This window comes from Pleurodeles waltl, chromosome 4_1 (genome assembly GCF_031143425.1).
Source record: "Pleurodeles waltl isolate 20211129_DDA chromosome 4_1, aPleWal1.hap1.20221129, whole genome shotgun sequence".
NCBI lineage: Eukaryota > Metazoa > Chordata > Amphibia > Caudata > Salamandridae > Pleurodeles > Pleurodeles waltl.
Genome location: NC_090442.1, coordinates 455,285,433 through 455,298,146, shown reverse-complemented (window position 1 = coordinate 455,298,146; position 12,714 = coordinate 455,285,433). Strand labels below are relative to the sequence as shown.

At 39.9% G+C, this 12,714-nt stretch overlaps 1 protein-coding gene across 1 annotated transcript in view; it reads left to right on the top strand.

The window, feature by feature from the left end:
* ELAPOR2 (endosome-lysosome associated apoptosis and autophagy regulator family member 2) overlaps positions 1–12,714 on the top strand; it is a 402,503-nt gene that overhangs the window by 256,269 nt on the left and 133,520 nt on the right. Inside the window, exon 18 of the mRNA XM_069228716.1 lies at positions 7,253–7,354. Coding sequence (XP_069084817.1) covers positions 7,253–7,354 — 102 coding nt within the window. The remainder of the gene's footprint in view (positions 1–7,252; positions 7,355–12,714) is intronic.

Here is a 12,714-nt window from a genome sequence, read left to right as displayed (position 1 = left end):
TTACACATGCTATATGATTTTTTTTTTTTTTTATAAGCATGGGAAACCACCAAATACCTACAACAAGACTTCTTTCTAAACACGCTTGTTTATGCACATGACATTGTAGGCATTGCAAGAGCACTTTAATGTGAGGATAACTTCCCTGCTTGCTACAATCTTTGAATTACAGTTTATTGATTTTTGCTATCTTATCCATATTTTCAGAGCAAAAGGAGGACATCCAAAACCCCATACCCACCCTAAAAATGCCCTTACCACCCAAAAACCCATACCCACACTGAACCCTACAAAATACTTTCTACCCAATACCCCACCCTGAAATCAAAAATATTCTATACCACCCAAAAACCCATTGCCTAAATACCCCTTACCACCCAAAACCTCATACCAATCTTAGAACCTAAAAGTGTTCTTACCAGCTAAAAACCCATACCTACCCTAAACCCTAAAATACCATTATCATCCTAAATCCCATTCCCACCCTAAAGCCCAACCCCCCTTACCACTCAAAATATCATACCCACCCTAAAACCTAAAAACCCCTTACCACCCAAAAACACATACCCACCCTAAAAATGCCCTTACCACCCAAAAATCTAAATCAATACACACCCTAACCCCTAAAAGCGCGCTCTCTCTCTCTCTCTCTCTCTCTCTCTCTCTCTCTCTCTCTCTCTCTCTCTCTCTCTCTCTCTCTCTCTCTGCATCTTTGCAAGAAACTTTTATTTGGCTATGCATTTCAACCAAAAAGGGTCTTCGTCATGGCATAATTTTAAAAGTTGTGCCAGAAATCCTAAACATAGATACACCATCTTTAACATACATAATACATATGTGCTCTCGCTCCACCTTTTGAGTCAACTATATACATGATTTGAGCAATGTTTTTTGTGGTCCTAAAGTCCAGAACTCTCAATTTGACGGAAATTCATTCAAAATCAATAATCGTATGACAACGAGTAACATATCAAAAAACCTCCTTTCAAAAATAGAGGCCTAGTGGCCATTACGTTGTATATATTATACATATATATATATATATATGAATATATATATGTATACAAATCATGATTAATCATATTTTCAAAATCCTATCACTCATGACATTTGTCTATTTCTTTGTGGTCCTAAAATTCATTCAAAATCAATAATCATATGACAATGAGTAACTGATATCAAAAATCCTCCTTTCAAAAATACAGGTCTAGTGGCCATTCCTTTGTATATTTTATACATATATATGCATATAAATCATGATTTTATACTTAGTTCTATTTTTGGTTCTGCATCTGCCTCCCGCCTTCCTCGCTGGTTTTTTAGCGAGTACTTTGCTCGTTAACTCTTGGGGGCAATACCTGTATTTTTATCGGGCGCTCTCGGACGCCGATCACTGCCGCTTAGCCTGTTGTAGCCCTCCCCTCTTGGTTTTGGGCAGGGGCTATCTTCGGGGTAAAACAGGTCAGCAGGCTAACTGCTGGCCTGTGGTCACGTGATGTTTGAGCCCGCAGTTATTATTCTGGGGCGGCGCAGCTGCATAGCGCATTAATTTGTGAGTGTCTTTTAATTACCTGTATTTTATAATCTATTTACTTTCATTTTACCCGTTTAACTTTTTATTGTGAGCCCTTTTATACTTCTTTCTATTTTTGGCTCTGCATCTTCCTCCCGCCTTCCTCGCTGTTTTTTTTTTGTGAGTACTTAGCTCGTTAACTCTTGGGGCAATACCTGCATTTTTATCAGGTGCCCTTTGCGTGCCTATCACTGCAGCTTAGCTCATTTTCTACAGGGGATTGGGCCTGTTAGAGCCCTCCCCTTTTGGTTTTGGGCAGCAGCCATCGTGGTGATAAAACAGGTCAACAGGCTAGCTGCTGACATGTGGTCACGTGATGTTTGAGCCCGCAGTTATTATTCCGGGGCAACGCGGCCGCACAGAGGCCACGTGCAGCGGTCCCGCTGATGGCGCGCCAAAGGCACGCCTAAGCCATGCTCATCTGTGCCCGTCCGCGCCCGACCTGGGGCCGGAGACTCTGCCTTTTCTGAGCAAACGTTAACCCGTCTTTCCTGCTCTTCTCATGCCATTCACACTTTAGCGGAGAGACAGTAGTGCAAGAACTGTGTTTAGGTTTCCCCAGATAATTTAGACGGGTGGAGTTGTGATCATTGCAGTTGGACACCCGGGATGCCGCCTTGCAGCACTCTCCCTCACACTCCACTACAGGATGTGCTTGAAAGCTGTAAAAGCGAAGAGGTCATCAGTACTAACTTCATAACCTGTGCCCTGATTAATGCGCACTCCCTGGTCAAACATAAGACCAAAATACAAGATCTGATTGTCTACAAAAATTTAGATTGCCTCTTCATTACCGAAACATGGGCCAAAGAAGATTCAGGCCCCGATTTATTGCAGCCTCTCTACCCGGCTATTCATTCCTCAGTCTTGATAGAATTACTGGTAGCGGAGGTGGTTTGGCCATCATTTTTAAGTCCATACGTTGCTGTCATTGGGAAGCCATAGATGCCACATCAGAGATTTGTAAGGGTGTTTAGTCGTTAGAAAAACAGTGTGCTTTTTGAGGGTCTGTTGGTCTACAGGCCTCCTGGATAAAACTCCACCTTTCTACAGCACTGGCCAGCCATCATTGAGAGTATAACTATGACTTCTATATGTATTGTACTGGGGGACCTCAACATTTATTTTGAGGATACTCCGTACCCTCAAATTAACGAGTTCCTGAACCTCCAGGCGAATTTGGACTGGAAGTTAAGTCATGACAGCCACTGACCGGGCGGGCCATTTGCTGGACGGGATATTTGCCTGACATGATAATTGCGTCCTTCTGGAGAACAGGGACCTTGACTGGACAGACCACCATCTCCTCGCTTTTAGTTGACAAACTTCTTGTCCCCTACTTATCTCTGCACCTCCCTAAAGCCTATCAGACATTGGAACAGCATTAAGGAACAGAAACTAAGACCGGCACTGGTCCTAGGCTGGAAAACAGCAAATAAACTCCCTCTGTCGGCTACAGTCAGATTTAACCTTGGGGTCAAAATAGCTATTGACCATCTGGCCCCTCTTAAGACACCCTGCTTTCTGGTCAAGAAAAAAGCTAGCTGTCCCTGGTTTACCAATTATCTCAAGAGCCTTCAGAGAAAATTCCCGCCAACAAGAATAAAGGTGGAAATTAGACACAAATCCAAAGGAAAAATGAAAGCTTAGATCAGTGCCTATAAAGATGTGGTAAAAAAATCTAACACCCGGTTCTACTCATGTAAAATTAGGGAAGCAAAAAATGTCCCTGGAGAACTTTTTAGAGTGGTACTTTCCCTCACTGCTTCCTCTAGCCCCCCCAGAGCTGGAGAGCTCACAGGAATTCAGCAACAAGGTCACCACCTTTTTTTAAAAACAAAGTTATACAAATTCAAGCCAGCTTTGCTCAATCACTGGGGGTACCAGACCCCTCTGAGCACTTAAATAGTTGAATAAGCACAGATTTTCCTATGCTTACTCATTTTCAGCCTTTGCGGCTGGAGAAGATCAAAGAGTTCATGATGGAAATTAAGTCAGATTCCCCCAGTGATCCTTGCCCCCACCACAAATTGCAGCTTGCCCGTGAGCTAGTGTCTTTGGCCCTTGTACTGGTATTTCAGGAGATTCTGAATATTGGAGAATTTCCCACATCATGGAAGGAAACAATGGTGGTTCCTCTGAAAAAGAAACCTGATGGAGTGGCAAATGATATTAAGAATCCATTGCCCATCACCCTGCTGCCTTTCCAGACTAAAATCTTCAAAAAACATATTAATACATAACTAGCCAAATTTCTTCAAGACTCTGGCAACCTAGATCCCTATCAGCACTGCTTCATGAAAGCCCATAACACTGAATCCACCCTCATTACCACCTCGGATACTATTCGTAGACTTGTTGATGAGGGGCAGGGAGCTATCTTAGTGCTATTGGACCTATCTGCCACTTTCGATACCATGTTGCACACAGTATGGCACACCGTCTCCATCAAGCGGGTGTTAGAGGGACAGTTCTAAATATTTTGAAGTCCTTCCTAGGAGAAAGATCTACCACTGTAAGCTGTGGTGATTTCAGAGTTCCCGCATATCAATTACCTTATGGAGTCCCTCAGGGCTCCACTCTTAGCTCCACATTGTTTAATCAGTACGTTTCTCCATTGGCCAGACTCATCCGGTCATTTGGCTTTTTGGCCACCTCTTATGCGGACAACACTCAACTAGTTATATCCGTCCATAAGAACTGGGAGGGAGTTGCAGATCAATTCCATCGCTGCATGAGTGAGATTAATAAATGGATGGGTTTTAACTGGCTCAAAATGAATGGCGACAAAACAGAGATTTAGCTCTTTGGCTCTAGTAGGGAATTGTGGAGCTCACGTTTGTGGCCTCCTTTGGGTGGTGACCTGCCTGCCCCCATAACCTCCACCAGAAACTTGGGGGTCATGTTTGACAACTGTTTGTCTTTTAAGTCTCAAGCTAACTCTACCTCCAGAGCTTGTTTTTGGACTATGAAATTCTTGATTTTTTTTTTCTTCATATTTATAAAAGGAGCCTAGAATCACGGTGTCCCTCACTTTGGTGATCTCCAGACTGGACTACTGTAATGCCTTCATGCCAAACGTTGATAAAGACCCACTCAGCAAACTACAGCTGATCCAGAATATGGCCGTTTGTCTAATATTAGATCATCTGCGCTCAGCTTCCGCTAGCGGCAGCCTTAAACAGCCATAGTGGTTATCTGTCAGGAAGCATATCATTTTCAAGACTTTGTTTGGCACATAAGTCCCTTCATTCGTTAGGATCTGAATACCTTTCCTCTACGCTATGCTGGTACGTGCCTGGTCGTCTGCTTAGATCAGCAGGATCTCACCTGATCCATGTCCCTCACACTCGTAAGGCCAGATTGGGTGAGAAAGCATTTGTAGTGGCTGCTGCCAAACACTGGCACATGCTCCCCCTGACTATTACGAAGGAACATAACTTTTTGGCCTTTAAGAAGCAGTTGAAAACGTGGCTCTTTCCACAGTAGTTCTGCTATTTCTTCCTCTCATTAAGTCGTTAAGTTTTTCTGTCACTCTCCTTACTGTTGCTTAGCACTCTGATACCCCGGCTGGAATGTGCTTTACAAATACAAATACAGATACATACATACATACATACATACATACATACATGATTAATCACATTGTCAAAATCCTATTACTCATGACATTTTACCATTTAATATTACATCATCTACAGTTTCTTATATAAATAATGGACCTTAAATCATGCATCAGCCTTAGACAAACAGAAGAAACAGCCAAAAGAAAGAGAAAAAGACTGAGAGAAGAAAAAGCAAAACACCCTAACTCCAACTAAAGTGAACCCTAAAATGCACAAATCTTTCTTATTCAGTGGAAGCGCATTAGGAGTTTAATCAGGGAAAAACATTTTTTTCAATATAAAACTAGAAAAATTCAATTGAACAGGACAAGACAAAGACATTGAAAAGGGAGAAAAAGAAGGATGAAAACACAGCCACAATAGTATGAGCAGTAATAAAAATAAGAACCAAAAATTAGGATTACAGATAACTTTATGCTGTCATATGAGCCGACGTGTACATAAAGTTCTTAATTCTCATTCAACCCTACAGATGATTTGCTACTGAGTAAGATTATATATTCTGACTCCTTAACACTCAATCTCCTTTCTCCATCTCCATCTCCACTTCTCAATCCTATCAATGCCAAAAAACATCAAAAGGTCAGCTTCTTGGTTATCTACTTTAGCCAATGTTGGCAACCGGATAAGAGACACCCTGGTTTTTAACTTGGGGATTGCAGTATGTAGGCAGTACTATTGGTCCTGTGAAAAAGAGGGTTCTGGTACATCATAGAGCAGTTAAAAACCATGATGTCTCTTATCCTGTTGCCAGACATTGGGCTAAAGTAGATAACCAAGATGCTGACCTTTTGATGTTTTTTGGCATTGATAGGATTGAGAAGACTATACATGATAATTAAATGTTATATGGTTTAATCAGGATCATGAAAAGGCTTTATCAAAAAACACAAAATTAACTGTCAATCACTACCAATTTTGATGGAAAGCCTTGGAATGTTTTGAAGTGCTTTATTTATGATTAAGTTTAACAGCGAGTTATGACAGGCCTTAATGAATGTCATTTTAAGGTGGTACTATCCATAATGTTGCACTGGTTCATTTTGACATAGTTCTGCTTTTATTAACGTGGTAAAGCCCAGACGAAACCCGTAGACCTGGCTTTGGATAACTGCCACCCATTGTACTGTGTCTAGTGTAGGTGTGGGGTGTATTGTGGCCTTAAGGTTCAGCGCTTTCTAGAGGTGTGAACTATTAGGATGGTGTCCCCATAGATATTTCCAGCTGCCTACATGTATAGATTTGTAAATTCATGCCTAGTATTGAGTGGTGTGTGTAAAAGTAATTTTAGTTTTTATAGGTAAAAGATTGACTGGGCCGGATTCAGTGGGTGTTGTCTGATGTATGCTTAAAGACTGGGGTACTAGCACACATCACCTCTACTGGGCTGCTCTTCTTCACTACCCTAAGAAGATTAAATGCAACAACGGAGTGCTTGATTCCTAGTAGACAGAAGGTTGCAGCGTTTTACTCCTGAACGACTCCTATCTTATATCCTAATAGCCCATTTTTTGTAAGAACAATAAATATGTAATATTCAAACTGCTGAGCTCTAGTTTTCTTTTATATTATTCATGATTTTCAAAAAGTTCTGGTTACATGCTAAGGTGTGTATTAGGTTTTATGCTTTTCATTGGTTAGTAAGTATGGTATTTATTCTTTTCCCTACAATTTAAGTCTTGTTACCCATGAACACTTTCAAACATCTTTTCCTGATTTCAGTCTATATCCTACAAACTAAATTAGACATACTACCATTTGTCACCAATTACTTACTGTTAATGTTTTATTCACAGTGTCATATTTCACTGTCGGTGAGCATAACATCTTTCTCCTTTTGTGTGTAGTACTCGTATACATGGGTAATTCACCTGAAGGATAGAAGTCATGGCACTTTTTTCACAGCAGCATTTATTGTACAGTCCTCTCACATGACGATGTTGCTATATAGATGTAGAGAAGTAGGTGGATTTCCCCAATAGTCACTAGTGATTTATAGGTGCCTAAGATAACTGCATAGATAAATGTCAAGAAATTTGTTTTTTTGTACCAGGGCATCTGAAATTACATCTTCCTGTGACAGTGGGCGAGCCACTGTTATAACTATGAGGTGCAACCCTACGAAAACTGGTGAAGGAGAGCTTTCTGTGCCCAGGTAATTTATTTTGAATTTGTTACTAGTATTACAGTTGAATGGCCAGAGGTACTTTTTCCATAATGAGTAAAATGTGTAATATCACTATAGCCAATTAAATCTGTAAAAATATGAACACCTAAACTTGTATTTTAGAGTAAAATAGTTTGAAGCTGTTCTTTTATTAAGGTAATGGAGTTATTTATTGGCCTATTTAAAAAGCTAAAGTAGGAAATCACCATCTGTTCCTGGCTGTGTCCATAGATTTTTGCCCTTTCTGTTTTGGCTGGTTGTAGATCTCTGTACACTTTGCCCCTGCTAACTCGTAGTAAAATGCCTGCGCTCTGTCTTTCAATATGATGCAATTGGTGTACTCCTGATTTGCATATTTACCAAGGTTTTGCCCAGCTAGAATCTGAAGGCTGTCCTTCTCGATTTTGGGCAGCAAAGCATGAAAAAGGTTTCCATTATCATTTAGTTTGATCTCCTGAAAATTATGATTTAGGGAAGAATTGAAAACCTATCTTCTTTTTTTAGCTGTAAGTGAGAGGTAAGTGGGCCTTCTGCAGTAGCTGTGCACTCTATAAAATACTTCATTTGGTCATATTTAACATGCCTATAAGCCCCTAGTATATGGTTCAAAGTATACCCAGGACCTGTAAGTTAAATGTTACTAGTGGATTACAGCAACTATTGTGCCATTCACTGCAGTGACAGTGTAGGCTACCAATGTAGCATGAATGTAGCAATTTAAATACGACAATTTAGCCTGTCAAAATAAACCCTAATGATAGACCTAAACCATTCTCTTTAATATTAATAAATCACTAGTAAGTAAGCCTTAATTTCAATTAAGGGAAGGTGCATGATATTTAAAAGTAGGACATGTAAACCTTTAATGTAAAACATGTCCTTACAATTGCTAGATCCTAAAAGCTATTTTCACTGTTGCACTGTCAGCTGTTCAATAAGAAAGCACTGAGAGTTAACATTCAAATAAAATACTCTTATCTCTTCCTAGTAACCAGCTAAAAAGTTGCTTCATGGATTTTATAAATAGATATTACAAACATAGCCCAATTTGTTAGACTTGTACTACATATTTACAAAATCTACTTTTAAAATGTCAACTTTTGTCTGCCTACGACTATCAAGGAGCTACTTGATGTGGGATCAGCATCAATATATTCATATGTCCCAACCTATTTAATTAATGGTGGTGATTAATCCTACATATGTATATAAATCATTCAATGCAGAGTATTTTCTTACAGTCACAATTCGCAATTGTAGATTTCATCACCAGAATCCGTGGCTGACACTGTGTTCAAGACAGCGTTCTCTCAGTGTCAGCCATGTATTCTGGTAGTGACATTTGTTGGAACATACAGATATATTGATTCCCTGAAGTTCCTTTCAGAAAGAAATGTCACCTGTGGCTGTATCACTTTTAATGGAGATTTACTAGTAAGTAAGACAGAAAGAACCAATCACATGTTATTTTTGTTTGATGCTTCATTACATTGGATTATACAGACTACTTCCTGATCAGTGTTCTATTGTTCCTTCTGCTTCGGCAGCAGCACTAATTGCAGATAATAATGTGCAGGATATGCACCCTTCAACAATTATGGGAACAAACTAGGATGTGCTGCTTTGTAGTTTCTTCACAGCAATATGTGTAGTTTCATTGCTTGTCTTCCTGTCCAGATTATTTTTAACCTCTGTTGTTGCATTCTTTGACTTGAGCACTATAAAAATTTGTAGTAATAATAATTTGTCTCTCTTTTTTTATTTTTTTTTAAATCCTATACAATATACAATCCTGTACAATAGGAATTCAGTTTGTAAAACACGTACAAAATATGCAACCTAAAACTAAAAACATTCCTTCTGAAATTACCCAGGAAACTGCATACAAAACATTAAAACATTAACGTTTCCCATCTTCTAAATGCTTGGGACAAGAATTTAGTTGTGTTACCAACTTTTGGTGTAGAGCCCCTAAAGCAAAATCGAATTCCGTGGGACAACTCCTTCTTAATGCAATTCTTTAGGATGTTGTCCTCTGCTAAATAGCAATCCACAAAATAGTTAATGTGGTTGATTATGGCAGGCAGGGGCACAAAACCAAACTCCAGTGTCAATTGGCTCTGTTGCTTTCCATAGGTTGAACAGTTTTCTAATGCAATTTAGAAACCTAGTTTCAGCCTTTCTGGCTGTACCTGGAGTCTAACAAACAGACCCATACATGAGTGCTGTAGCTATTTTAGAATTGGCAACCGTGAGTGCAGGGGCCACAGCTGCCCCTTTGTATTTAATAGAAAATCTATTTTTTGCTCGTTTTATTACTGCAACTCTTTTACAGAAGTGCTTTATATGGGCCTTCCACCTTAATGTATTGTCTCAGTCCTAGATAAGTGTATGTTGACACAAGTTCAATTTTACTAGGTCTGATGGACTAGTTGTATTTTGGATTGACACATGATCTTTGTCTTGTTTATATTGATCTGAAGGTTATTGTTCATAATAAAGGAATACACCCTACTTAATTGGGGTTGTAGGCCAATCTGTTTCACAAATAGAAACACTAGGTCATCTGTCTAAGCCAGTTACGGAACTTTTGTGCTGACCAATTTGGACGAATCAACCTTACCTTGCAATAAGATGCAAGTTAAATAAGAGATGTACAAACTAAATAATAAAGGGTCCAAGACACATCCTTGTTTTAGGCCATTAAAGATGTGGATTTTTGGATTCATCCCTTTCCCGTCAGATAGTTTCCCCCTAACCTCTGTCTATGTTATGCAATAAGAAATTTTAGTAAGCCTTGCTCAAAACCTGTCCTGCATAGACGACTGAATTAAATGTGATAGAAGAAAGTGCCATTGTGATCGGTTGCATTTCATGGCTGCCACTGGCAGTGCATTGGGACCCAAAGCACATGGGGATTTTGAAGATGTGATAAGTTGTTCGGTTTGTACTTGTGAAATAGCATAATCTTCTAACCCTGCTCCCTCACTCATATGCTTCCAATCACTTTTATGTCCACCATAGACGTTTGTTAAATAAGTTTTCCAAATCTTGAAAAGGCTGAAGTAGTCTTCACCTATCTTATACCTTTCGGATACAGTACCCACTAGTAAGCACAAAGTATGAGTTGTTTGAGGTGTCCTGCAGTTCTATTCAGCTCTCTTCTTGATGGTTTCTTTTATTTTTACTTATCAGCTTTTTATATGGTTTCTAAGTTTCACCAAACTACCTAGGTACCTTCTTATGAAGGTACTTTATATTATGCCTGTATAGTGTTTTTATACTATGGAGAGTTCATGGTTTGCCAGGTCATATTCTTTTTCAGGTTGGTGTAGTGATGAACTGAAAATGCCAGGAGATTAGTGCATTTAAGAATACCTATAGCCTGAATCCCATTCAGATCCTTAGTGTCTTCATTAACTTTAGTGAGGAAAGGTTTTGCCCAGGTGTGCTGTAACTTGGTAGTCAAATTAGAATTCCATGCTAGCTTCTTTCCACTAAGACACACTCTGTGCTTGCTAAGTGAATCACAACTCTCTATTTTTTTATTGGTGACAATTTGCTATTGATCACTAGCAGGTCTTACTATTATGCAGTAATGTTTGATGATATTGAAGCCTGCGACGTAAACAAAAGTGTAGTCAATTTTTGATTGATGGCCTCTGCCTTATTGATAGCTTGAGCCAGTTGATCTTTGGGGTATCTCCATTCAGGTGTCTGAAGCCACAGTCATAAAACGTTGAGTGATCAAGTGCATTGACCAATTTCTTTCAGTTATGACAAACAGCTTGGGGAACATCAAAATTCAAATCATTTGTTTCATCATCTTCTAGGGTGGATGCGTGTTAAAGAACGTTGTTAAAATCGCCAGTGACTAGTGCTGTCGTATTTTTGACTGAACTGGTTGCCAATTCAATATGATGGAGTAGCAATAGAAGTTATTTTCTGTTCTTTATCAATGGTGGAGGAGCGTAAATGTTAATAAGAGAAATCTCCAGAGTTAAGTCAAATCTCATCTGAATTGCAATAATTTTTATTTATTTTTTCTCCACAAAATGTCGTAGCTATAAAGTCCGGAGTTCAGCAGTACAGGAATACCGCCACTTGCTCGTCCTTTTAGCCCTTTCTTTGCTGGAGGGCCTACATTTATAAAATTCTGAAAAAACTATGTCCGCCGCTTTCCACGTCTCTTGCGTGCTAACTATATGATAGGAATTAACAAAAAAATAGTAAGTTACTATCCTGATCCTTTAAGTGTTGGTCCAGCCCTGCTATGCTCCAAGATCAAAATTTCACCATCACTAAATTAACATCAGTCAGACCAATTATTTTGTCAGGAGAAAGTCCTTTTCCTGGAGGTGTTATCCCAAGCCCCTGAAAGCTTAACCTCTGTTGCGCTGTGATGAGAGTTAACAGTAATGGAGAAATTATTGACTTTGTTCTATTGAGCCAAACGGGGGCCCTTAAACATTGACTAGTGCATTAGTGCCGACCCTCATTTTTGATTATTTTGTAGATTGTTTTTTAAAAAGACAATAGCTCAGTGGCTCTACTTGTTTATATTTATCCCCCATTCTTCCATCCTGCAATAGGTACTTAGGTTTGCTCATATAGATCTTCATTAACCCAGTTGGTCCTAGTGAATTCTTTCTGCAGGAGCTTATCCATAATGAAGCAAACACTTAGGCCCTCATTACCACCCTGGCGGTCAGTGAAAAAGCCGCGGTAATACTGCCAACAGGCTGTCGGTAACAAAAATGGGATTATGACCACGACGGAAACTGCTCAGACAGACAGCCACTTTAACACACTGAACGCCACGGCGGTAGCAGCAAGCACCATGGCGGTAACCGCCAACAGCCAGGCGAAGACAATGTACTGCCCACTGCATTATGACCATCCTATCCATCAGCTTTTCCAGGGAGGTACCAACGACATCAAAAGCACGGTGGAAACAGAACACAGAAGTCAAAGGACTCACCTCTGGAGACACTGGGAACAACCACAGTGCCATGGAGCCTGAGTTGCACATATTTCCCATGCTCGCCTACCTTTTCCTGCATTACGAACACCAACGTCGGCGAAGACGACCACGATGAGTACTGTGGCCTAGCACACAAGGCAGGGGGGAGGAAAAAGAGAGTGACACACACATGCAACACCCCTACCCCCATCCCCCATACCATACACACAACCAGATGCAGTAACATTACATATCCACCCTTTACCCCTCAGGAATAATGCAAGGACAAAATGATTGGAAAGTGAGTGTAATACGATTAAAGAACATGAATAAGTGCATTAAATTACAAACGTATATACATATTTACAAATGGAGGGACACTGCC